The 27,574-nt window shown below is 40.5% G+C and overlaps 1 protein-coding gene across 1 annotated transcript; it reads left to right on the top strand.

Annotated features, from left to right (window-relative positions):
* The first annotated feature begins 181 nt into the window (after window positions 1-181).
* On the top strand, window positions 182-27,200 carry IRF8 (interferon regulatory factor 8). The gene is made up of 9 exons (XM_060788430.2): window positions 182-307; window positions 5,970-6,144; window positions 7,136-7,319; window positions 12,609-12,697; window positions 13,801-13,915; window positions 17,979-18,026; window positions 22,229-22,597; window positions 24,709-24,824; window positions 26,281-27,200. Exons 1-9 carry the CDS (start codon window positions 300-302, stop codon window positions 26,455-26,457), a joined length of 1,281 nt encoding a protein of 426 aa, XP_060644413.2. The 5' UTR covers window positions 182-299; the 3' UTR covers window positions 26,458-27,200.
* The last annotated feature ends 374 nt before the right edge of the window (window positions 27,201-27,574 follow it).

Here is a 27,574-nt window from a genome sequence, read left to right as displayed (position 1 = left end):
GATTCTATGATTCCTTCCTTCCAAAGAGCGAGCAAGCGACCTTTTGCATTGCCTTCATTTCTGGGAAAAGAAAGCGATGCGAAGAAAGGGAGCCGCACGGATCTTTCTCTGATTGGCGGTGGCTTTCCTTCCTTCCTTCCTCTGGGTTTTCTCATTGGCGGAGAGAGTGCCCCAGATGTACACTCCCCCCACCCACGACCCAACCTCATGGAGATATAGGCGCCGAGAGAGACTTCTTGGGAAGGCAAAAGTCTTTGGAGCCTGCGGGGAAGAGATCAGCCTTGCTGGAAGCTGCCCAGATGTGGAGGTCAGTGCTGCCCTGGGGTCCAGCCTGGGAGGGAAGGGTGGGCTGGGACAGAAAAGGGCACACCCTGCACTGCTTGGCTTTCTACTTTAGTACTATTAGTATACATCCTTCTCCTTCTTCTCCTCCTTCTTCTCCTTCTCCTTCTCCTTCTCCTTCTCCTCCTTCTCCTCCTTCTTCTCTTTCTTCTCTTTCTTCTCTTTCTTCTCTTTCTTCTCCTTCTCCTTCTCCTCCTTCTCCTCCTTCTCCTCCTTCTCCTCCTTCTCCTCCTCCTTCTCCTCCTTCTTCTCCTTCTCCTTCTCCTTCTCCTTCTCCTCCTTCTCCTCCTTCTTCTCCTCCTTCTCCTCCTTCTCCTTCTCCTCCTTCTCCTCCTTCTCCCCCTTCTTCTCCTCCTTCTCCTCCTCCTCCTCCTCCGCCTCCTCCTCCTTCTTCTCCTCCTTCTCCTCCTTCTCCTTCTCCTTCTCCTTCTCCTTCTTCTATTATTATTATTATTTTATTCATACCCCGCTTTATCTCTCCCAAAGGAGACTCAAAGCAGCTTAACCTGAAGGCATCAGCATACAATTTAAAATATATTATAATTTATATAGTTTTTTATATTTTTTTATTATTATTAGTAGTATTATATCATCATCATCATTATTATTTATACCCCGCTTTATCTCTCCCAAAGGAGACTCAAAGCAGCTTAACCTGAAGGCATCAGCATACAATTTAAAATATATTATGATTTATCTAGTTTTTTATATTATTATTATTATTATTATTATTATTATTATATCATCATCATTATTATTCATACCCCGCTTCATCTCTCCCAAAGGAGACTCAAAGCAGCTTAACATGAAGGCATCAGCATACAATTTAAAATATATTATTATTTATATAGTTTTTTATATTGTTATTGTTATTATTATTATATCATCATCATCATTATTATTATTATTCATACCCTGCTTTATCTCTCTCAAAGGAGAATCAAAGTAGCTTAACATGAAGGCATCAGCATACAATTTGAAATATATTATTATTTATATAGTTTTTTATATTGTTATTGTTGTTATTATTATTATTATTATTATATCATCATCATTATTATTCATACCCCGCTTTATCTCTCCCAAAGGAGACTCAAAGCAGCTTAACCTGAAGGCATCAGCATACAATTTAAAATATATTATGACTTACCTAGTTTTTTATATTGTTATAATAATAATAATAATTATTATATCATCATCATTATTATTTATACCCCGCTTTATCTCTCCCAAAGGAGACTCAAAGTAGCTTAACATGAAGGCATCAGCATACAATTTGAAATATATTATTATTTATCTAGTTTTTTATATTGTTATTGTTATTGTTATTATTATTATTATATCATCATCATCATTATTCATACCCCGCTTTATCTCTCACAAAGGAGACTCAAAGCGGGTTAACCTGAAGGCATCAGCATACAATTTAAAATATATTATTTATATAGTTTTTATATTGTTATTGTTATTATTATTATTATTATTATTATATCATCATCATCATTATTCATACCCTGCTGTATCTCTCCCAAAGGAGACTCAAAGCATCTTAACATTAAAAAGCATCTGCATAAAATTTAAAATGTATTATTATTATTATTATTATTATTTATACCCCCCACTTTATCTCTCCTGAAGGAGACTCAAAACAGGTTAACATGAAGGCATCAGCATACAATTTAAAATATATTATTATTTATACTGTTTTTATATTATTATTATTATTATTATTATTATTATTTATACCCCGCTTTATCTTTGCCAAAGAAGACTCAAAGCATTTTAACATGAAGGCATCAGCATACAATTGAAAATATATTATTAATTATATTGTTTTATATGGTTATATTATTATTATTATTATTATTATTATTATTATTATTATTATTTATACCCTGCTTTATCTTTCCCAAAGAAGACTCAAAGCATCTTAACATTAAAAAGCATCTGCATAAAATTGAAAATATATTATTATTATTATGCTTATTTATACCCCCACTTTATCTCTCCTGAAGGAGACTCAAAGCAGGTTAACATGAAGGCATCAGTATACAATTTAAAATATATTATTAATTATATTGTTTCATATTGTTATATTATTATTATTATTGTTATTATTATTTATACCCCGTTTTATCTTTCCCAAAGAAGACTCAAATCAGCTTAACATTTAAAAAGCATCTGCATACAATTTAAAATATATTATTATTATTATTATTATTATTATTATTATTATTATTATTATTATTTGAAACACAACAAGATGAGTCCACAGCAAACACTCTGCTGGCTCTTGTATTGGATCACACGTCGGACACTTCCCAAGTGTCTAGGACTGTGTGATGTATCGGTGCAGACCCCAGTAAGGTGGCCTTCTGCAGCTGGCAGATGGCAATTTTGTCAGTGCCAATTGTGTTTAAATGCAGGCCAAGGTCTTGAGGCACTGCACCCAGTGTGCCAATCACCACTGGGACCACCTTTACTGGCTTGTGTCAGACTGTTTGCATTCGATCTTTAAATCCTCATATTGTGTCAGCTTTTCCGGTTGTTTCTCTTCAATCCTGCTGTCGGATGGGATTGCAACATCGATGATCCACACTCTGTTTTTTAACACTTATTATTATTATTATTATTATTATTATTATTTTATTCATATCCTGCTTTATCTTTCCCAAATGAGACTCAAAGCAGCTTAGTATTAAAAAAGCATCTGCATACAATTTAAAATATATATTATTATTTATATTGTTTTTTATGATATATTATTATTATTATTATTTATACCCCACTTTATCTCTCTCCCAAAGAAGACTCAAAGCAGCTTAACATTAAAAAAAAATCTGCATACAATTCAAAATATATTTTTGTTATTAATGTCATTATTATGTTTATTTATACCTCACTTTATCTCTCCTGAAGAAGACTCAAAGCGACGTAACATAAAAGTGTCAGGATACAATTTAAACTATATTATTATTTATTTTGTTATTATTATTATTATTATTATTATTATATATTATTATTTATACCCGTCTTTATCTCTCCCAAAGGAGACTCAGTGGCTTAACATAAAAAGCAGCCACATACAATTCAAATATATTATTTTTATTAATGTTATTATAATATTATTATGATGTTTATTTATACCCTACTTTATCTCACCTCAAGGAGACTCAAAACAGCTTAACATAAAAAGCATCATCATGCAATTTAAAATATATTATTATTTATATTATAATAATAATATGATTATATTTATTTATATCCCGATTTATCTCTCCCAAAGGATACTCAAAGGGACTTAACACAAAAGTGTTAGCATACAATTTTAAATACATTATTTATATTGTTATTTATTATTATTATAGTATTTAATAATAATAATAATAATAATAATAATAATAATAATAATGCCCTGCTTTATCTTCCCCAAAGGAGACTCAAAGCGGCTTAACATAAAAAGCGTCAGCATACAATTTAAAATATATTATTATTATTTCTCTTACTATAATAAAATTATATTTATTTATACCCAATTTATCTCTCTCAAAAGAAAATCAAAGCAGCTTAACATAAAAAGAATCAGCATACAATTTAAAATATATTATTATTTATATTATTATATTATTATATATATTGTATTATTATTTATATTATTATTATGCTTATTTATATCCCACTTTATTTCTCCTGAAGGACAGTCAAAGCAACTTAACATAAAAGCATCAGCATACAATTTAAAATATATTATTATTTTGCTGACACAAAAACACAGTATAACACAGCAAACGAAATATATATGGGTTGTTGTAGGTTTTTTCCGGCTATAGGGCCATGTTCTAGAGGCATTCTCTCCTGATGTTTCGCCTGCATCTGTGGCAAGCATCCTCAGAGGTTGTGAGGTGATATATATGCTGGATTTCGTAACACAAAATCATAAGTCGAACACTTCCCAAGCATTTAGGACTGTGTGAAGTATTTTCAAATGATGTGCACAGATCCAAGTAAAGTGGCCTTTTATTATTATTATTGTTGTTGTTGTTGTTGTATTTTTCTTATTATTATTCATACCTTGTTTTAGCTCTCTCAAAGGAGACTTCAAGCGGCTTAACCTAAAAAAGCATCTGCATACAATTTAAAATATACCAACATGGCAAAGAATAATATAATACAGAAGTAAATATAAACAGTTTTAACAAATTGCCAGTTAAAATCCATTAAAGTGTATTTAAAATTAGACTGCAAAGTCCTGCCGTCTAGCAGTTTACAGCCTTTTTACTCTGCCTTTTTCTTTCCATTGTTGTTGTTGTTGTTGTTGTTGTTGTTATTATTATTATTATTATATGCTGCCTTTCATAAAAAAGACTCCAAGTGGCTGATATGAGATGGGTTGCATTAGTTTTAAAACAATGTGGCATAGAATTGAACGCAGATATGCAGACTTTGCAGACTTTGCAGATATGCAGATATGCAGACTTTGACTGCATCTACACTGTAGAATTAGTGCAATTTGATACCATTTGAATGGACATGGCTCAATGCAGTGGAATCATGGGACTTATCGTTTGTTGAGCGAACTGCACTCTTTGGCAGGGAAGACTTTAGTCTTTTAAGAGGTATTGTCAAAGGTTTTAATGGCCGGAATCACTGGGTTGTTGTAAGTTTTTCGGTCTGTGTGGTCATGTTCCAGAAGCATTCTCTCCTGACCTCACAACCTCTGAGGATACCTGCCACAGATGCAGGTGAAACGTTAGGAGAGAATGCTTCTGGAACATGGCCATATAGCCCAAAAATCATACAACAACCCAAGGCTAAAAGCAGAGGCGACCCTAGGTAATTTTCAACGGTAAGCAAACAGTATTTTGGTGCCCCCCCCCCCCCAAACCAATCACTGATATATATTTTCTATTCGTCGTGGGAGTTCTGTGTGTCATATTTGGTTCAATTCAATCATTAGTGGCGTTCAGAATTCTCTTTGATTATAGATGAACTATACATCCCAGTAACTACAACTCGCATATGTCAAGGTCTATTTTCCCTCAAGAGCGCCCCTGGGCAAAATCAACTATACCGCGAATGCTTACTTTGCGTAATGGGTTGAGCCGCCCCTGGCTAAAAGACCTTGTCAAACTACAGCTCCCAGGAATCCATAGCATTGAGCTGTGACAGTTAAGGCATTTACAGACTTACCCGGGAGAAGGCATACATTGTATTCCTATGGAAACAGCCTGTAAGTCTGACTAAGCATGCATGGAATTTTACCCCAAATCCCCTTGCTTTCCCCCTGACTTGCTTCAGTGTATTGACTGGGGCTTTCAATGGAAGTACGCATTCTGCAAACTCTCATCTCTAATCTATTTCTGCACCTGTCTTGTTTATTTTTGTATTTTTTACAGTTGTTTGGGGATCCTCTTTTTTTGTTGCTCTTGGCGCTTTTCCATCGCAACTTCCGAACGCAGCTTGGAAGAGTCTCTTTTTTCAAAGCTCCCATTATCCTCTGCTCATGCCGGTTGGAGGATTCTTGGGCTTCCAATGCAAAAGGCGACTTTCCCAAGCCGTGGTTGAGAGGAACTTCATGAATTTGCGAACAACTTTGACAAAAGTCTTCCAAATCCTTCCTTTTGCAGGATGTGTGACCGAAACGGCGGCAGGCGGCTGAGACAGTGGCTCATAGAACAAATCGACAGTGGCTTGTATTCTGGACTGATCTGGGAGAATGATGAGAAAACCATGTTCCGGATCCCGTGGAAACATGCCGGAAAGCAGGATTACAACCAGGAGGTGGATGCATCTATATTCAAGGTACTTTTTTCGCAGGCAGGAAAACCTTTCTTTTTGAGCTGTATGAGGTACAAATAGAAGATACGCAGTTCCTCGTTTCCAAAAGTATTTGAAGGTGAGCTTTGTAATTGATCTGGAAGTCCAACATCACTTCCAGGTGGGATTAATCCTTAGCTTTTGGTGAGATTTGGTTGTGTGCATGTGTGGGTCTCTTTTGTGATTCAGAGTCAAAATGTTTCCCCACATACACCTAGGAGCTTTGAGGTTGCCTTGCTAGATTTGGGAGGCCACTTAAATGGGGCAGTATTCAGTCTATGTTCTTACATTATCCATCCCTGACTTAGCAAAACAATGAACAGAAATGGGGTTCAAAAGTACCCATCAAGGCACCTTGTTGTTTCCTCTCTGCTGTTTAGCTGTTGTAATTTTAGAGTTTTTTAATACTGGTAGCCAGATTTTGTTGATTTTCATGGTCTCTTCCTTTCTGTTGAAATTGTCCACATGCTTGTGGATTTCAATGGCTTCTCTGTGTAGTCTGACATGGTGGTTGTTGGTGTGGTCCAGCATTTCTGTGTTCTCAAATAATATGCTGTGTCCAGGCTGGTTCATCAGGTGCTCTGCTATGGTTGACTTCTCTGGTTGAAGTAGTCTGCAGTGCCTTTCATGTTCCTTGATTTGTGTTTACAACAGCAAAACAGCAGAGAGGAAACAACCAGGCACAGCTTAACACCTCTCAACAGGGGATTTTCCCAGGCTCAGCCAGGCCTTCAAATGCTAATGAAGGTGGTCAGTTGAAACATTCACGCCTAGCTCCAGCAGGGAAGAGCTCCTTGCCCCACCCCAGCCATTCCACAGATATATAAACCCATTGTTCTAATTCCAACAGACCTCACTACCTCTGAGGATGCTTACCATAGATGCAGGCAAAATGTCAGGAGAAATGCCTCTAGAACATGGCCCTATAGCCCGAAAAACCCACAAGAACCTAGAAATCCTACTGTTTATCCCGTAGGCTTGGGCCGTCTTCAAAGGGAAATTCAAAGAAGGTGACAAAGCTGAACCGGCCACTTGGAAGACGAGGTTACGCTGTGCCTTGAACAAGAGCCCGGACTTTGAAGAAGTGACCGACCGCTCCCAGCTGGATATCTCAGAGCCCTACAAAGTCTACCGCATCGTTCCAGAGGAAGAACAGAAATGTAAGTCTCGCGAAGCCAAACCTTATACTCAGCAGAATCTCACGGTGTGGCTCCGTACAGTCAGCAGATTTCTCACAGTGTTTTTCTTGTGGGATTCAGCCGCTGTGGATTGAACGCATGAGGACAATTGTTTCAAGGAGGGATGGGAAACACTTGAGGCTTTCCAAATGTTGTTGGATCTGCAACACCAGTCAGCTTTAACCTGGAGTTGATGGCGAAGGATGACAGGAGGTGTAGTCTAACCTTTGTAGGAAATGTCAAAGGCTTTCATGGCTGGAATCACTGGGTTGTTATAGGTTTTCGGGTTGTATGGCCATGTTCTAGAAGCATTCTCTCCTGACATTTCGCCTGCATCTGTGGCAAGCATCCTCAGAGGTTGTGAGGAAAAACCTCACAACCTCTGAGGATTCTTGCCACAAATGCAGGCGAAATGTCAGGAGAGAATGCTTCTAGAACATGGCCATACAATCCGAAAAACCTACAACAACATTCCACAAGCTGGAATGTGTCCAGAGAAGGGCAACTCGAATGATCAAGGGTCTGGAGAACAAGCACTATGAGGAGCGGCTTAAGAAGCTGGGCATGTTTAGCCTGAAGAAGAGAAGGCTGAGAGGAGATATGATAGCCATGTATAAATATATGGGAGGAAGCCACAGGGAGGAGGGAGCAAGCTTGTTTTCAGCTTCCTTGGCGACTAGGACGCGGAACAATGGCTTTAAACTACAAGAGAGGAGATTCCATCTGAACATGAGGAAGAACTTCCTGACTGTGAGAGCCGTTCAGCAGTGGAACTCTCTGCCCCGCAGTGTGGTGGAGGCTCCTTCTTTGGAAGCTTTTAAACAGAGGCTGGATGGCCATCTGCCTGGGGTGATTTGAATGCAATATTCCTGCTTCCTGGCAGGGGGTTGGACTGGATGGCCCATGAGGTCTCTTCCAACTCTTTGATTCTATGATTCTATGATTTGTAGGAACGCAATTTGTCCATGAGTATTTTAGGTCAAAACATTGGCTTCACCCTTCCGTGTCTATATGCACTGAATGGACATTTTGACTATGTAATGTTTTAATTAGGAAGATGTTTTGGTATCTCATTTCATTCCCCAGATCCCCAAATAAATAATAATAATAATAATAATAATAATAATAATAATAATCTTTATTTTTACCCCGTCACCATCTCCCCAATGGGGACTCGGAGCGGCTTACATGGGGCCAAGCCCAAACAACATATTACATCAAAATAAAACCAAAACATAAACAATAAGCAACATCATCAAAATTACATGAAATAATAATAATAATAATAATAATATAACAAAATAACACAGTCGCAGTAAACAGTGGGCGGGCCACATGTACAGGATAAAATGTTCAAAACTCTATTGGTATACAATACTACAGTACGGTTGTATGTCCTTGTATATCATAATTTTTTGTATGTCCTTGTATATATGACTGCCTTCATATCATTCTAAAGTTATGGTGACCCTATCATTGTGAGACCTCCTAGTCCCCCTATCCTCAAGAGACCTGCTCAAATTCTACAGATTTAGGACAACCATGGCTTTAACATAATAATATACTTTATTTATATTTCGTCCTGTCTCCTTAAGGGGACTAGGGGTGGGTTACAGTACATATATACCGCAAACATTCAGTGCCGTCATGCAATTAACAAACACGGACAGTACATAGAATCATAGAATCCTAGAGTTGGAAGAGACCTCGTGGGTCATCCAGTCCAACCCCATTCTGCCAAGAAGCAGGGAAATCGCATTCACATAAACAGAGGTAAAGGCTTCCCATCTTTTTCCATCTCTGGCATCTGGAGGCTGTGCTCGATTCCAGCCATGGGGGATGCTGTTGCTCCATTTTCCATGCCGAGGAGCTTTGTTATCCTTAGACACTTCCGATTGAATCGCTGGCATGTCTTCATGGGCACCTTTTATTACCTCCCCACCAAAGCAGTACCTATGTATCTACTCACATTGTTGTTTTCACACTGCTAGGTGAGCAAAAGCTGGGCTGATGGCAGGAGCTCACCTCAACCTGGGCTTCAACTGCCAGTCTTTTTTTTCCAAATAGTTTTTTATTTTTTCTGCAAAATATAGGGTTACATGGAAAGTGGGGAAATATTTCTAAGAAGATAGAAAAGTAGGAAAAAAAGAAGTGCAGAGACGGGAATTTGAACAATGTGAAAAACTTAAAAAGTAAAAATAGTAAAAAAATAGACAAAAAATTATATTAAAAATAAAATAAAATCGGACTTCCCTCTATTGCTTTGAAGATCTTATGTCTGTTTGTATAGAAAAATATTTTAATAACGGCTTCCTTTAGCGTCTTTCATCCTTTTGCTTAAATCATCTCTATTTTTTGGTGTTCAAAATAACTTCTTACCAAGTCCCAGTTTGTTTGATTCTTTGGAATTCCTTCATTTGGCGATAGCCAATAAGTTAGTTCATCCATGTTCATTATTTTCAAAAAAATTATTCTGCCAGTCTTCTCTTTTTGGTATTTCCTTCTGTCTCCATTTTTGGGCATATACGATTCTGGCTGCGGTAGTTAAGTAGTTAAAAATTTTATCCATATTTTTGTCAGCATTGAAGTCGAGCATTCCTAGTAGAAAGAATTCTGGTTCCTTTTTAAATTGTATTTTCATAATTTTTTTGTATATCCTTGTATATCATGTTCCAAAATTCTTTTGCCTTTTTCACCAAATGTGAAAAAAAGATCCTATCTGTTGTTCGCACTTCCAACATTTATTTGAAGCATTCTTGTAAAATTTGGAGATTTTTTGGGGTGTAATGTACCATCTATGGACCATCTTGATTATATAATAGGTATATATAATTATATAGCTAGGTATATTTAATTTTTTGAGTCCAAAAGACTGTCAGTATTTTGATTGCTAAGATTTTCTACAGCTGGCAGTTTAACCCACTGTGCTAAAGCCTGGTTTTCTCGATGGAGTCTTTCCAACTGTAATACATTCTGTGGTGTAATGTAAAATAAACCACGTGTAGTTTACGTTTGATCAGCCCACACACTGCCTTTGCCAGAGAGAGAAAATATACCATCAGTTGAAAAGTCAAGAACAAGTAGTTTACTCTCTTTAGTTTAGTAAAGGTAAAGGTTGTCCCCTGACATTAAGTCCAGTCATGTCTGACTCTGGGGTGTGGTGCTCATCTCCATTTCTAAGCCGAAGAGCCAGCGTTGTCCATAGACAACTCCAAGGTCATGTGGCCAGCATGACCACATGGAGCGCCGTTACCTTCCCGCCGCAGCGGTACCTATTGATCTACTCACATTTGCATGTTTTCGAACTGCTAGGTTGGCAGAAGCTAGGACTGACAGCGGAAGCTCACACCGCTCCCTGGAGTTTAGTTAGTCTTTAGTTTAGAGCAACACATTTACAATCATGTGATCAGCTGCATCAACTCACATAATGTCCTTTTTAGGAGAGGTTTAAAATAGTCTTTCTTTGTCCAATTGGATAAACTCCTTCAATAGCTCATGAAGTGAGAACACACCAAAATCAGGAGAGATTTTTGCCCCTCAGCTTACGCGGCTGAGGGGCAAAAGGAAAGGGCCTGAGGCTGTTAGGAATGGTGGGAGTTGCAGTCCAAAACACCCGGAAGTCCCAAGTTTCCCCATGCCTAATGTCGAGGATGTGGAACAAACAGCATGACACGTACAACCCGCGTGAGAGTAAATGGTCAAGGGGCCCCTAGAAAAAGGCCATCCTCCAGTTTTTGCTGCCTGAGGCGGTGGCCTCACTCTTTCCCATGGTAAGGCTCAGCAACAAGGGGAGCAAACCTCCACTGCTGTTTATTGCCGTGTATTGCAGCAAAACGGAGCTGCCTTTTGAGGTTACGGTAACCGAACACAAAGCGGCTGCCTCTGAAATGACCAGTATGACATGAACCGCATTTTTATTTTTGTCTGTGGCTTTTTTTGGTGTGGTTTCTTTTCAAGCGTGCAAAAAGCGAGTTGTCAAGAACTCCCTCCCTCCTGCTGAGCACACCTGAGTTTGGCTCGTACTCAAGCGTTTCTGGAAATCTCTCTTTTGCTTTGCTAAACCACCTGCCTTCTAGTATTTCGTCAAGCAGGGTCTGCATTGTTATGGGTGAGATATGGAAGTCCTCCTCTTCCGTGCAAACCAGGAGTTTCATTGGGTTGTTGTGAGTTTTCCGGGCTGTCTGGCCATGTTCCAGAAGCATTCTCTCCTGATGTTTCGCCTGCATCTGTGGCAGGCACCCTCAGAGGTTGTGAAGTCTGGTAGAAACTAGGAAAAGTGGAATAATGTCCCGGGTGGGAGAAAGAACTCTTGTCAATTTGAGGTAGGTGTGAATGTTTCAATGGCCATCTTGATTAGCATTTAATGGCCTAGCAGTTTCAAGGTCTGGCTTCTTACTGAACATTCCACAGATATAAAAACCCACTTTTCCTGGTTTCCAACAAACCTCACAATGTCTTGAGGATGCCTGCCATAGATGCAGGAGAGAATGCATCTATGGCAGAGAGGAGATTCCATCTGAACATGAGGAAGAACTTCCTGACTGTGAGAGCTGTTCAGCAGTGGAACTCTCTGTCCTGGAGTGTGGTGGAGGCTCCTTCTTTGGAAGCTTTTAAACAGAGGCTGGATGGCCATCTGCTTTGAATGCAATATTCCTGCTTCTTGGCAGGGGGTTGGACTGGATGACCCATGAGGTCTCTTCCAACTCTATGATTCTATTATTCGAATACTTCTGGAACATGGCCATACAGTCCAAAAAACCTACAACAACCCAGTGATTCTGGCCATGAAAGCCTTTGACAACACTTAATATATGTAAACCTCACTTTCCTAGCTTCCAACAGACCTCACAACCTCTGAGGGTGCTTGCCATAGATGCAGGCGAAACATCATGAGAGAATGCTTCTGGAACATGGCCACACAGCCCGAAAAACCTACAACAACACATAGATTCCAGCCATGAAAGCCTTCGACAACTTCGAAAATTCACTTTCAAACTAAAATGTCTCGAATCCACCAACCAACATGGCCAATCATAACATAATCCAAACAGTATATTTTCCCAAGCCTTGCCAAATGCAAAGGTGGAAATTTATGGCCCAAGTTTTCTTAGTAATTCACCCATGTTGCTCTTTTGCCCTTTCCTTTCACCATATTTCTCACCCCTTTTCCCATTCTCAGACAGAGACGCTGTCCCTCATACAAAGCTTCAAGCCATGATCCAAAGTACCAACTCTGATAATGTGCTGTTTGGCTTTATTTTTTCTTTCCAGGCAAAATGGGAATAGGAAATGGGTGCAGCTTGGGCGAAATCACGGACATGGAATGCAGCGTTTCCACAATGGATGACTTGGTCAAAGAGGTGATTCAGTTCTTTTCTTCCTTTTCTTCCGTAGATCCCTCTAAAATAACGATTGCCCCTTCACTCTCTCCAGGGCAGAACTCAGGAGAGTTCATTTTTTGGGAACAATGGTTGTTGTGTGCCTTCAGGTTGTTTCTGATTGATGGCAGCCTTAAGCTGAACCTTTTACAGAGGCTTTCTCCTTGGAAAGATTTGTTCAGATGGACTTCCTCTGAGGCTGAGAGAGTGTGACTTGCCCCAAGAGATATTGACAAGCTGGAATATGTCCAGAGGAGGCCAACTAAAATAATCAAGGGTCTGGAGAACAAACCCTATGAGGAGCGGCTTAAGAAGCTGGGCATGTTTAGCCTGAAGAAGAGAAGGCTTAGGGGAGACGTGATAGCCGTGTATAAATATGTGAGAGGAAGCCACAGGGAGGAGGGAGCAAGCTTGTCTTCTGTTTCCCTGGAGATTAGGACGCGGAACAATGGCTTCAAACTACAAGAAAGGAGATTCCATCTGAACATGAAGAAGACTGTGAGAGCCGTTCAGCAGTGGAACTCTCTGCCCTGGAGTGTGGTGGAGGCTCCTTCTTTGGAAGCTTTTAAACAGAGGCTGGATGGCCTTCTGTTGGGGGTGCTTTGAGTGCAATATTCCTGCTTCTTGGCAGGGGGTGGACTGGATGGCCCATGAGGTCTCTTCCAACTCTGTGGTCTATGAAATCACCTAGTCGGTTTTCATAGCTGACGAGATGAAACTTAGAGCAATTATTTCCCAATTATTTCACTTCTTCCAGTTTTGGAATTTTTGGGATTTCTGGATCAGGGAGATTCAACCTGTATTTATAGAAGAACTGGATCATACACCTAGCATTGTTCTCCAGATATTGCTGGATTTTCACTCCTATCAGTTTTAGCCAGATGGTGCGATATGCTGATAATCCCCAAACATTGGGAGGGCTACACAATTTCCACCCCTCTTCTAGCCATGGAAAACAATGGGGATATTTGTTGGGAAAACATCTGAAGTGTTATATTCCATTCATGACAATGTTCCAGATTTTTAGGATGTTCCCACCTATCACCGTGGCATTGATCTGTGTTCTTTCCCTATACACTCCTCAGCCGCAGTCGACTGTGGAGGAATATCTTGGCACCATAAAGCGAAGCCCTTCCCCAACACAGGAGAATTGCAGAAACCACCCAATACCAGATTGGTGGACGCATCAGTCAAGTCCTGGTAAGACGTTGCAATACCATTAAGAAGCATATAAAAACTCCAATTCTATACTTTCCAATGCAAGATGAGACAATTGCAGGGGAATAATAATAATAATAATAATAATAATAATAATAATAATAATTTTATTTTTATACCCCGCCAACCATCTCCTCAAGGGGACTCGGGGCGGCTTACAAGGGACAAGCCCAAAAAGTTACAAATAAAACATAGTCAATTAAAAACATCAGATAAAATATAAAACAATGAATGTCCAGACAATTTCCAGGCAGTTGTTGGTAAAACTTGACAATGTTTACACAGTTTTTAATGTTCTAACGTTTTTATGGATAACCTCAGTGGCCTGAGGCCCAGGGATTTTTAATAGTACATGTTGTATTTATTAAGCACTAAACGGTTCCAGCCCAACTTACCTATCCGAACATATCTCCCCTTATGAACCTTCCAGGAATTTAAGATCACATGGGGAGGCCCTGCTCTCGGTCCCGCGTGCCTCACAGGTACGCTTGGTGAGGACGGGAAACAGGCACTTCTCAGTGGTGTCCCCTCGGCTGTGGAACTCCCTTCCTGGGGATATTAGATCGGCCCTCTCCCTCCTGACTTTTAGGAAAAGTGTGAAAATCTGGCTCTTCGAGCAAGCTTTTGGAACCTCACTAAAACCAGACAACTCAGTTTTGTGAACGAATATGGAACGGCTTAATGATGCAAATGGATATGGTTTCATTGATTTTTATAGTTTTAAATTGTTTATTATGAATTTTATTATGTGATTGAACTTGTTTTAAATGATGTATTTATGTATGTTTGGCATCTAATGTTGCCAATCTGAACGCCACCCTGAGTCGCCTTCGGGCTGAAAAGGGCGGGATAAAAGTGCAGTAAACAAACAAACAAACAAATATGGGCAACTTGATTATCTGTTTATTTGGGGTTATGTTGTGTTTTTCATGTCATGTAATTTTTTTATTGCTTTAACCATTGTTCGCTATTTTGAATTCCAACCCATGGGAAAATATAAATGAACAAATTTTTTTTTTGGCGTGTCAGGAGCAACTTGAAAAACTGCAAGTCTCTTCTGGTGTGAGAGAATTGGCCGTCTGCAAGGACGTTGCCCAGGGGACACCAGGATGATTTTGATTTTGAATAAACAAATAATAATGCAATATTCCAAGTGTGGTTGGCAGGGAAGAAGAGACCAGCTAGGAGATGCTGGAGACATTTGCTTTTGCCTAAACCTACTGGGAAGAGTAAGATTATCTCAGTTAGAGACTGGAGGGAAACTCATGGGGAAGAGGCTGGCATTCCTATTGAGAAGACAAAAGACTTGTTTTTATGTATTTATTTATTTTATTTAAAACTTTTATATCCCGATCTTCTCAACCTCCATGGAGGGACTCAGGCTGGCTAACAGCAAGGATTCAATGCCACAATACAGTCTAAAACATCATGCAACGACAATAGATTAAAATACATATAAAATAAACTACATATAAGCCAGTTCACCAAGATAAAGTCATGTCAACTCAATCTGCATATGTCAATAACTTTAGTCTGTTGCCAGACTCAGCAATTATTCTGGGAATGCTTCATTACATAACAAGGATTTTACTAGCTTCCTGAAGGTCAGGCGGGGAGGGGGCAGATCTAAACTCATTTGGGAGAGAGTTCCATAGCCGAAGGGCCGCCATTGAAAAGGCCCTGTCTCTCATCCCCACCAGACGCGATTGCGAAAGTGGTGGGAACGAGAGCAGGGCCCCTCTAGAAGATCTTAACAGCCTTGATGGTTCGTAGGGGAGAATACGTTCGGACAGGTAAACTGGGCCGGAACCATATAGTGTTTTGTTTTATCTCCTTGTCCAGTACAGGCAGTCCTGAATTACAAAACATCCAATTTGCAAATGGCTCATAGGTCAGAACAGGGATGAGACATCAGGAAATGAGAGAAATATTATCCTAGAAGGGAAATTGTGACTTCGGCTTTCTAATGGCATTGGTACTCTCGGGAATTATATAGCTTACTTGTCCGAACGCATCTCCCTCTACGTCCCACCTTGTAGTTTAAGATCATCCAGGAGACCCTGCTCTCGCTCCCGCCAGCGTCGCAAATACATCTGGCGGGGACGAGAGACAAGGCCTTCTCGGCTGTGGCCCCCTCACCTATGGAACCCGCTTCCCAACGAGGTAAGATCGGCTTTATCCCTCCTGTCTTTTAGGAAGAAATTGAAGTCGTGGTTCTGGGACCAGGCTTTTGGACAGCAGGCATAATAATAATAATAATAATAATAATAATAATAATAATAATAATCTTTATTTATACCCCGCCACCATCTCCCCAGTGGGAACTCGGGGCGGCTTACATGGGGCCAAGCCTGGACAACATATTACAGTGGAATAAAACCAAAAACACAGACAACAAACAACATCATCAAAATTACATAGAAAGAAAGAAAGAAAAATCCAGTAAGCATAATCGCGATAACAGTGGGTGGGCCACATGTACAGGATAAAACAATTAAAAGACTGTAATGAGATAAAATAAGAGCAGGTTGTTTGCAGGGAGCTCATAAAAACAGACAGAGTTGTGAAACTAAACTTCCCATTTGGAGGGCATGTACTCCAGTGGCAGAAGCGTTGAGGCGAGCAATAATATCATGTTGTACACCTACTCGCCAAAGGCGCAGCGGAAGAGCCAGGTTTTAAGGTTCTTTTTGAACCTTTCTAGTGAAGGGGCTTTCCTGATCTCTCCAGGTAATGAGTTCCAAAGCGCATAAATAGCGCTTTGGATATGGCATTTGACTGGAATGGTGATACGGAGGTTAATACTTTTTTATTGTTTTAATTAATATGCTATTTATTGTTTTAATTATTGTTATATTGCTTTGTTATATTTAAAGGCATTAAAATTGTGCCAAATGTAAGCCGTCCTGAGTCCCCCTTCGGAGGTTGAGAAGGACGGGGTAGAAATACTGGATGTTCTGTTGCGTGCTGGGCCTGTAAAGAATTTCCTTTAGAACAGGACGTGCAACCTTTGCCCAGCGGGAAGCCAGGGGGCCCAAGGAAAAGTTCTCAGAGGTTTTCCACCACAAATGACCTTTAGATGGCTTGTGAAGTATAACAAAGTTTTTTTATTAATGAACAATCAAACAGAAAATTCTCTTGTCTTCAATAAAGCTAAACAAATGCTTCCAGGCTTTATGCAACTGGTGGCTTTCTAATCTTGCCCACGAAGGACAGGCAACTGTCTTCAATAACTTCTTCTTTACTTTAAATGGAAAACCCCCTTTTTAACTTTTCCCAGGCTGACTGTAATCTAACCCTTACTGATGTGGGCTCCGCTACCGGGTCGAATTGCGTCTTGAAGCACCGAGTGCACCTACCAGTAAAGGTTTAGATATTCTCCAGCTGGAGATCTTTGGTCTTTAGGGCTGTTTCCCTGGAAATCTTTGGAGACTCTTAAGACTGTTCTCCCCCGGAAGGTCTTAAGGGTTGAAGCTTTTGTACAGGGGAAGCATGCACACATCCTGTACATTAGCTTTCCTTGCTGAGACTGACTAAAAAATGGCTCCCTTCCCTTCCCAATTGCCCTGAGCAAGGGGCGGAACCAAAACTTAATGATGATGGGCAGGTGACTTGCCCTATGACTGCAGCCAAAGGAAGCCACCTATCTGCAGAGTCCCTGAAACCTAGGACTGCAAGCAAACATTTAATACAAAGCAAATAAAGTTGGAGCTCCTGGTACAGCCGTACCACCACACTGGAAATAAATAATAAATAATAGGAGCACCAGAGCGCACAAGAACAAAGCCAGAGGAGTCCTAAAGTAGCAAGCAAGGGTTTAACTACAGGCAGTGTCCAAGTTATGAACAGATAGGCTCTCTCTCACACACACAATGCATACACATATGTTCTGGTACAGCCATATGACTCCTGAGATCACCAGTGCCATTCGAAAGCCCAAGTCACAAGCCTTTGTACAAGCATTTCAAGGTGAAAAGGCAAGGCGCTAATCTAGGCGTTCAGATCAACCCATGTCATGTTTCTTCTTCCTTTTCAAAATTTACAGCTTTATCCCTCATGAGTGGATTTGTGGGCTATGAGCCGATTCATGCAGGTAAGCCGTACACTTCCTCTTCTCGTTAACATCTGGTGCCGTTTGCCTTTGTTCCAATCCGTTTCCTTTCCAGCCAGAGCTATTGTGGCATGTCAGAGATACCGGAGAATCCTCAAGGGATGGGATCATAGTGCCTCTGGTGTGGTTAATGTCTCTGATGAAATACATTGAGTTCACTTGTGCTATCAAAGATTCTTTCAGTTTTTTTAAAAAAAGTTTCTCAACCTGGGGGACGGGACCCGGGGCGGGGGGGGGGGGGGTCACGAGGAGGTGGTCAGAGGGGTCACCAAAGGCCATCAGAAAATACCGTATTTTCTGTTGGTCATGGAGGTTCTGTGTGGTAAGTTTGGCCCAATTCTCTCATTGGTGGAGTTCAGAATGCAATTTGATTGTAGGTGAACTACAAATCCCAGAAACTACCACTCCCAAATGTCAAGGTCTATTTCCCCCAAACTCCACCAGTGTTCACATTTGGGCATATTGAGTATCTGTGCCAAGTTTGGTCCAGATCCATCATTGTTTGAGTCCACAGTGCTCTCTGGATATGAGTGAACTACAACTCCAAAACTCAAGATCATTGTCCACCAAACCCTTCCAAAATTTTCTGTTGGTCGTGGGAGTTCTGTGTGCCGAGTTTGGTTCAATTCCATCCTTGGTGGAGTTCAGAATGTTTGAGTCCACAGTGCTCCCTGGATATGGGTGAACTACAACTCCAAAACTAAAGGTCATTGTCCATTAAACCCTTCCAGTATTTTCTGTTGGTCATGGGAGTTCTTTGTCCTAAGGTTGGTTCGATTCCATTGTTGGTGGAGTTCAGAATGTTCTTTGATTGTAGGTGAACTATAAATCCCAGCAACTACAACCTCCAAATGACAAAATCAATCCCCCCGACCCCACTAGTATTCAAATTTGGGTGTATCGGGTATTTGTGCCAAATGTGGTCCAGTGAATGAAAATACATCCTACATATCATATATGTACATTGCAATTCATAACAGTTACAAAATTACAATTGTGAAGTAGCAACAAAAACAATGTTATGGTTTGGGGTCACCACAACATAAAGAACTGTATTAAGGCGTCGCGGCATTACGAAGGTTGAAAAACACTGGTTTAAAAGGTGCTGCAAGATCCCTTTGTATATTAAAAAACCGTGTCTTTGAATTCTTGTTTACGAGTGCCTTGTTTCCTACAAATCTTCACACCTTTGAGATGTTTGCCAGTTGTGGCTTCAGTGGGTCTGCTCCAAGTTGTAACCAGAATTATTGAGAAGCTTTTCAAGGGGCTAAACCTGATACGAAAACATGCTCAGGGCCTTGAGTGGCTCCTTTAAATATTTGGAGTGGATACTCAGCTCCCACAGATGTGGAAGCCATCAGCCACCATTGATTTTGCATGAGTTAACCTTCTTGAGATCCACATAAAGGCTGTATCTACCCATATCTCCCATGGCTATTAAGCTTGGGCAATCCATGGTTCTTAATGGTTCTAAAGTACTTACAAAACTAAAGTTCTGGTGGTGAAAATTTCAGAACTCTAACAAAACTTTCAAAACTTAATTATTATTTCATTATTGGTGATTTTAATGACAGAACCAATTAGGAACTGCCATTTATTATGAAATTTTGAGAGTTTGTTAGAGTTCTGAAATTTTCACCACCAGAATTTTAGTTTTGTAAGTACTTTAGAACCATTTAGAACCATGGATTGCCCAAGCCTAATGGCTATAGATGTCTTCCATGAATGGTTTTTGAATGTGTACATGTATGCATTGTGTGTATGTGTATGTGTATGTATAATACCTTTGTGCAGATGTATGTTTATGTACACACATACATACATACAGTACACACACACACATATATACTGAGATTGGAAAACTCTTGGTGTCTTGCAGATGGATAAATTGCCCCTTCGAAGGCCCCATCTATGCTGCCGTGTAATTCAGTTTCATACTGCATTAAATGATACTGTAAATGGGGGCCAAAGTTTTTGGACTTCTTTTGTTCAGTGTGGAAGTTCAAGGTTGTGGAGGTGACGCCATTGCACACAAAAAGGCATATTGTCTATTAGATGTATATCATATTGCCCCTTAGATGTATAATATATCATCCATTAGATCAGGCATGGGCAAACTTTGGCCCTCCTCCAGGTGTTTTATTTATTTATTTCCGACATTTATATGCCACCCTTTTCATGTTCGTTTGTGGGATTAACAGAACTCAATAACCACTGGACGAATTGCGGCCAAATTTGGACAGAAGGCACCTAACAACCCAATGTATGTCCTTCACTCAAAAAAATTGATTTTGTCATTTGGGAGTTGTAGTTGCTGGGATTTATAGTTCACCTACAATCAAAGAGCATTCTGAACCCCACCAACGATGGAATTGAACCAAACTTGGCACTCAGTTCTCCCATGACCAACAGAAAATACTGGAAGGGTTTGGTGGGCAGTGTCTTTTGGTTTTGGAGTTGTAGTTCACCTACATCCAGAGAGCACTGTGGACTCAAATAATGATGGATCTGGACCAAATTCTACCTGAATACTCAATGTGAACACTGGTGGAGTTTGGGGAAAATAGAATCTTGACATTTGGGAGTTGTAGTTGCTGGGATTTATAGTTCACCTACAATCACAGAGCATTCTGAACCCCACCAACGATAGAATTGGGCCACACCTCCCACACAGAACCCCCATGTGGGCCACAGCAATGCGTGGCAGGGGATGGCTAATACAATATATCATATATTATCTGGCTACCAGTATTAAAAAACTCTAAAATTGCAACAGCACAACAACAGAGAGGAAGCAGGCAGGGACATCTAATTACGAGAGGTATTTTTAAAGTAAGGTCCGTTTGAACATAAGTACACAACGAAAGTTTATTTCAAAAAAGTAAATTTATTTTCAGAAAGTACATACTTCACTCTATTTTTCAACATAGTTGCCGAACTTGTTCAAACACTTATCATACCTCTGAACCAATTTTAAAATACCCTCTTCATGAATCCTCACTTCAACTTAAGCCACCAAATGGTCTGTAATCAAAGAAGGGCGACCGGAGCGGTCCACATCATGGACGTTGTCACGGCCATCTTTGAATTGTCGTACCTACTTACACATATTGCTTTCACTCATAACAGTATCACTATACACTTCACAAATCTGTCGATGAATTTCTGCAGCAGGCAGGTTCCTTGCTGACAGAAACTGTATCACTGAGCGAACCTCACATGCGGACGGTGAGTTGATAGTCTTAAACATTTTAAAAGCACAGAACAGAACCGTACAGGTTAGCTACAGAGCGGAAACTGAGCACAGTTGTTCCCGAGGCATGCCGGTACACGCGCTCGTTGCGGTTTGTGCGTGAACTACTAGTGTCTACAACAAAACGGACCTTACTTAAAAAATACCCCTTGTACCTCTCAACAAAAGTTTGCTCCAGGCACAGTCAGCCCATTGTATGCTAATCAAGGTGGTCAGTTGAAACATTCACACCTAGCTCCAGCAGACAAGAGTCCTTTGTCTCACCCTGGTCATTCCACGGATATATAAACCCTTTTTCCTAGTTCCAACAGACCTCACTACCTCTGTGGATGCTTGCCATAGACGCAGGCGAAACATCAGGAGAGAATGCCTCTAGACCATGGCCATACAGCCCGAAAAAGCCTACAACAAACCACAATATATTATATTATTAGCATAGTACAATATTAGCATTATATGCTACTATATTATTCTATACAATTATATTGTAATATTATTAGTAATATTACATGTAATATAAAACATATAATTATAATATCGTATTGTTGTTATTATTATATTGTATTACATTGTAATATTATAAATATTATATGTATATACAATATATTATATACTGGCTGTTGTGGGAGTTGAAGTCCTAAACACCTGGAGGGCCAAAGCTTGCCCATGCTTGCATTAGATGTGTAATATTATATTGCCCGTTGGATGTACATTATGAGTTTCACATGGATACAACTTCCTTACCACTTGTTGATGTACAAAATGCAAGGTTGCCCGCTTGCATGTGCAAATCTGTTGTCTTATCTGAGTTGTGCAACATTGCCACAGCATTGCATAACACATTTAATGTGCGACTCTGCATTTGGAGAGAGCAGCCATGATGAAAAACATTGTGTGCCTTTCTTTCTATGTGCCACTTGCGACTTCCCAGGCTATTACCAGATGGTGATCAACTTCTACTATGGGGGGAAACTGGTGGGCAGCACCACCACCACACGCCCCGAGGGCTGTCGGATCTCCCTGGGCGAGTCCCCTTTCTCCCTGGAGACCTTGGAGCACGTGCGGTTCCCCTCGGCGGACGTGATTGCCAACGAGCGCCAGAGGCAGATCACCAAGAAGCTCTTTGGGCACTTGGAGAGGGGCGTCCTGCTCCATTGCAACAAGCAGGGCATCTTCATCAAGCGGCTGAGCCAGGGACGGGTCTTCTGGAGCGGCAACACCATGCCCTGCAAGGACAAGCCCAACAAGCTGGACCGAGACGAGGTGGTCAGCATCTTCGATACAAACCACTTCCTCCGAGGTTCGTGAGAAAATAGTATTTTTGTTTTTAAAACGATTGCTATGTTTTCTTGAAAGTCTACACCAGGGCCATATCCTCCAACATTGCAACATCCTCAACATCAGAGTGTGGTCAGGAGGAGAAAAGGCAGTCATGAGGAAGAAGACACAAATGAGAGAAGCTGCAGCAGTTGACTTTTGCCTGGGAAGGGCAAGAGACAAACTATTTGGCATTTTGAATTCAGTTTGCAGTGGCATTGGTTTTCCATGACAGAAGCAACTTGATAAACTGCAAGGACGTTGCCCAGGGGACATTGCCCAGATGTTTTGATGTTTTACCCACCCTTGTGGAAGGTTTCTCTCATGTCCCTGTATGGGGAGCTGGAGCTGACAGAGGGAGCTCATCTGCACTCTCCCCAGATTCGAACCTCTAACCTGGGAGAGTGAAATTGGGGCATTTAAAATGCAGGATGATAGAAGATCAAGCAGGACTATATCTCTGCCAAATTAGGGCAATTGGAGGATATACAGTACCAGTTTTTGATGACATAAGCCTAAAACATGCTGTTACTTCTGATTTAAGGAGCCCCCGGTGGTGCTGTGAGTTAAACCCCTGTGCCGGCAGGACTGACGACCAACAGGTTGCAGGTTCGAATCCGGGGAGAGGCGGATGAGCTCCCTCTATCAGCTCCAGCTCCTCATGCGGGGACATGAGAGAAGCCTCCCACAAGGATGATAAAACATCAAATCATCTGGGCGTCCCCTGGGCAATGTCCTTGCAGACGGCCAATTCTCTCACACCAGAAGCGACTTGAAGTTTCTCAAGTCGCTCCTGACACAACAAAAAAACCCCACAAAAAACCCAAAAAACTTCTGATTTAGCTAACCTTGATAGATGATAGATAGATAGATAGATAGATAGATAGATAGATAGATAGATAGATAGACAGACAGACAGACAGACAGACAGACAGACCAACAGATAGACAGGTTTATTTATTTTGTGGGTATATCTATTTTGGAAGAAGAGCAAACTAAGGCCCTTCTACAGTGCCATATAATCCAGATTATCAAAGCAGATAATCCACATTATCGGATTTGAACTGGATTATATGAGTCTACACTGCCATATTCAGTTCCAAGCAAATAATCTGAATGTTATATGGCAATGTAGAAGAGGCCTCAGCGCACCTTATTCAACCACGTTTTGACCTTTTAGGATAGTTGTTGTTGTTGTTGTTGTTGTTGTTGTATTTTAATCCAACAGATAGACAGATAGATTTTTAATTTCTGTATATATGTATTTTATCTTTTACAATTTAGCTGTAAATCGCCTAGAGCATTCTTGGATGGAGGGTGATTAATAAGTAATTAAATATGATGATGATGATGATGATGACAGACAGACAGACAGACAGACCAACATATACATACATATATCTATTTTGTGGGTATATCTATTTTGAAAGAGGAGCAAACTAAGGCCCTTTCTACAGTGCCATATAATTCAGATTATCAAAGCAGATAATCCACATTATTGGCTTTGAACTGGATTAAATGAGTCTACACTGCCATATAATTCAGTTCAAAGCAAATAATCTGGATATCATATGACAGTGTAGAAGGGGCCTAAACCCATCTTATTCAACCATGTTTTGACCTTTTTGGATAGATAGAAAGATAGATAGATAGATAGATAGATAGATAGATAGATAGGTAGATAGATAGATAGATGTTGTTGTTGTTATGTTGATGCAATAGATAGACAGACAGATATAGATATAGATATGGTTGGAATGCAGTTTGATGATTGGTTGATGGGTTCTGATGGTCCAATGTCAGCTAGACATTGATATAGAGATAGATAGATAGATAGATAGATAGATAGATAGATAGATAGATAGATAGAGGGACAGACTACGTCCAATACATTTGGATACCTTTTTCTAGCATTCTGGGAGTTATAATCCCACCGGGTAACTTTCCCAAGCTCTGTGCCTGTCATTGCACTGTGCGCAGACATCATCCATGGACCTTAGTTGCCATTGCGTTATTGCCCCATCAGCTCTTGTGCTTCCAGATATTACGTGCCTGAGTATTTCTTACTAATATGACATGCTTGTCTCCTTGTAGAGCTTCACCAGTATTATAACAACCAAGGCCGGTTCCCAAGCAGCAAAGTAATTCTGTGTTTTGGGGAGGAGTTTCCGGACGCCACTCCCTTGCGCTTCAAGCTGATTCTTGTGGAGGTAAGCAATGCCTCCTGGACTGGTGTTGGCTCTTTCTACCCTTGGTTACTAATATTAGCCCTGATTATGTCTTGCCTAAGAAAACTCTGTGAGATTTATGGGGTCACCATAAGTCAACAGGAGACCTGAAGGCACACACAGAGTACAGTCTCATATGAAGGATAAGCAATGCCTTCATTGTGTAATCATAGACTTCCTGATTGCCTGCAATAGTGTTATATTAGGGTGCATCTAAACTTGAGAATGAATGCAGCTTGACATAACTTGAACGCTCATGGCTCCATGCTGTCAAGTCCTGGGAATTGTAATTTTATAAGGTCTTTAGCCTTCTCTGTTGAATGTGGTGCATCTCCAAACTACATTGCTCCACTATCCCATAGACGTAATGTCCAAGGAGCTGCATGCTGCTGCTCCTTAGAGTCATAGAATCATAATGCCATCAAAGGAAAGCATAAAGTTCTCTTCCTCCTCCACTTCTCCTTTTCTCTTCCTCCTCCTCTTCTTCTCCTTCTACTTATTCCTCCTCTTCTTCTTCTCTCGTCTTCTCCTTTCTTCTTTTTCTCCTTCTTCCTCTCCTTCTCCTTCCTCTTTCTCATCTTCTTCTCTTTCTCCTTCCGCCTCCTCCTTTTTTAGTCTCCTTTCTTCTTCTACCTTTCCTTACTCCTCCTCTTTTTCTCTCTTCTTCTTCTTCTTCTTCTTCTTCTTCTTCTTCTTCTTCTTCTTCTTCTTCTTCTTCTTCTTCCTCTTCCTCTTCCTCTTCTTCTTCTTTTCTTTCTCCTCCTCCTCCTCTTTCCTCCTCTCCTTCGTCTTCCCCCTCTTCTTCTTTTCCTTTCTACTTCTCCTTCCTTCACCCCTCCTCTTCTCCTTTCTTCTATCTCCTCCTCTCCTTCTTATCTTTTTCCTCCTCCTCTGTTTCTTCTTCTTTCTTCTTCCTCCTCCTCTTTCTCCTCTCCTTTCTTCTTCATTTCCTTTCTCCTCTTTTTTCTTCTTCTTCCTCCTCTCTCCTTCTTCACTTTTTTCTTCCTCTTCTCCTTTTTCCTCTCCTTTCTTCTTCTACTTCTTTTTCTTCTCCTTTCTTTTTCCTCCTCCTCTTCCTCCTCCTCTCCTTTCTTCTTCATTTCCTTCCTCCTCCTCTTTCTTCTTCTTCCTCCTCTCTCCTTCTTCACTTTTTTCTTCCTCTTCTCCTTTTTCCTCTCCTTTCTTCTTCTACTTCCTCTTCTTCTCCTTTCTTCTTCCTTCTCCTCCACCTCGCCTTCTTCTTCTGCTTCTTCCTCTCCTCCTTTCTCTTCCTCCTCCTCCTCCTCTTCTTTTTCTAGTACTACATTACACATGTACTCTGGATGAGCTTATGAAAGGCACACTGTCTCAGCGTCAGAGGAAGACAAAGGCACGCTAGGATTCCCCATCCCTGGCATTTTTCTCCATCCCTGCATATTTTCTCCTCTTCTGATTCCAGATTGAGCAGCTGAGCATCCGGCAACTGGTGGAGGAAGCCGGGAAAAGCGACAGCAACACGGTGGGCCATGTGATGGTGGACGATGGGCATTACGACCCCATGTACCGAAACTTCCAGGACTCCTGCGTGCCCCACCAAAGAGCCCTTTTCAGAGAACACCAGCAGATCACCGTCTGAGGCTTCTTGGTGGATCCTTTGTTGTGGTCAAAACCCATATTGTGTGCCTGTGTAATATGCTTATGTCACATGAAGCTATTTTCCTTTTGGTCACTGAATGTTCAGAGGTGTTACAGGGTGTCCAGAATTTATTATATGGAGATGGTGAATATAGGAGTGCTTTCTGCGACTGGATAAAGTTGTTTTTTTTTTGAGCTCAAACACCCAGAATCCCACAGTTAATGTGAATCGGACCCTATGAAAGAAAGTGTAAAATATGTAATATATTCTCGTTAAGCTTTGTTAATGAATGCAATGTTCTCAGAAACCAATGCATTTGCAAAAGGTGCTTCCACAAGTAATGGAAAGAAATGTTTGTCATCAATCTGTGCTTTTCTCCAATTTAGTATCTTCTATTTAACATGCTTTGTTTTGTAATTGCACGTTGGAAAGGTGAACATCGTGTGTGTTCCGGTTCGGATTGAGTGCATATGATCGCATTTTAGCAATAATCGTTCGCAATAATCTAGGTTCCTTTGTTTTATAAATGGGGTGCCTGGTGCATTCGTAGCCAAAAAAGAAAGGGGAAGGATTGCTTTGATCCGGTGCTGCTTTTTGCATATGCAAACGATGCCGCTCTGTAACAGAAAGCAGATCATAAAAGTGAAATGTTAGCCTGATATTTATTTTCATTGCTTCTTTTAAATATGTTTTGTGATTTTTCTACAAAATGCATCTGCAAATAAATACTTGCCTTTTGTAAACTATTATCTCTGCTTTTGAAGTTGAGCATGCCCCCACCCCCATAAGGGATGGTAACTTATAGTTCTGCAAAGGGCAAGGGTACCAGACTGCACAAAGGGGTTAAGTTTTGGTCAATTTGCCAAGACACTAGCAGCAACAAGAACCCCATGAGGCTTTCAGGGAAGAGCCTGGCCTTGGGGTCCCAGTCCTTGGAGGAAGTTATAGTTTCCCAAGGACTAAGGACCAGCTTGATCTTGGCGTCGCAAGAATCCATTCCTTGGCTCAGTGGAGATCATCAAGCACCCTTTTGTGACTGTTGGACTTTCTTCAATTCCTTTTTGGCTCTAATGAACTCATTTTCACATCTGAACTTCCCGAGTATGAACTATGGACA

This window comes from Anolis sagrei, chromosome 8 (assembly GCF_037176765.1).
Source record: "Anolis sagrei isolate rAnoSag1 chromosome 8, rAnoSag1.mat, whole genome shotgun sequence".
NCBI lineage: Eukaryota > Metazoa > Chordata > Lepidosauria > Squamata > Dactyloidae > Anolis > Anolis sagrei.
This window is presented reverse-complemented; position numbering and strand designations above follow the sequence as displayed.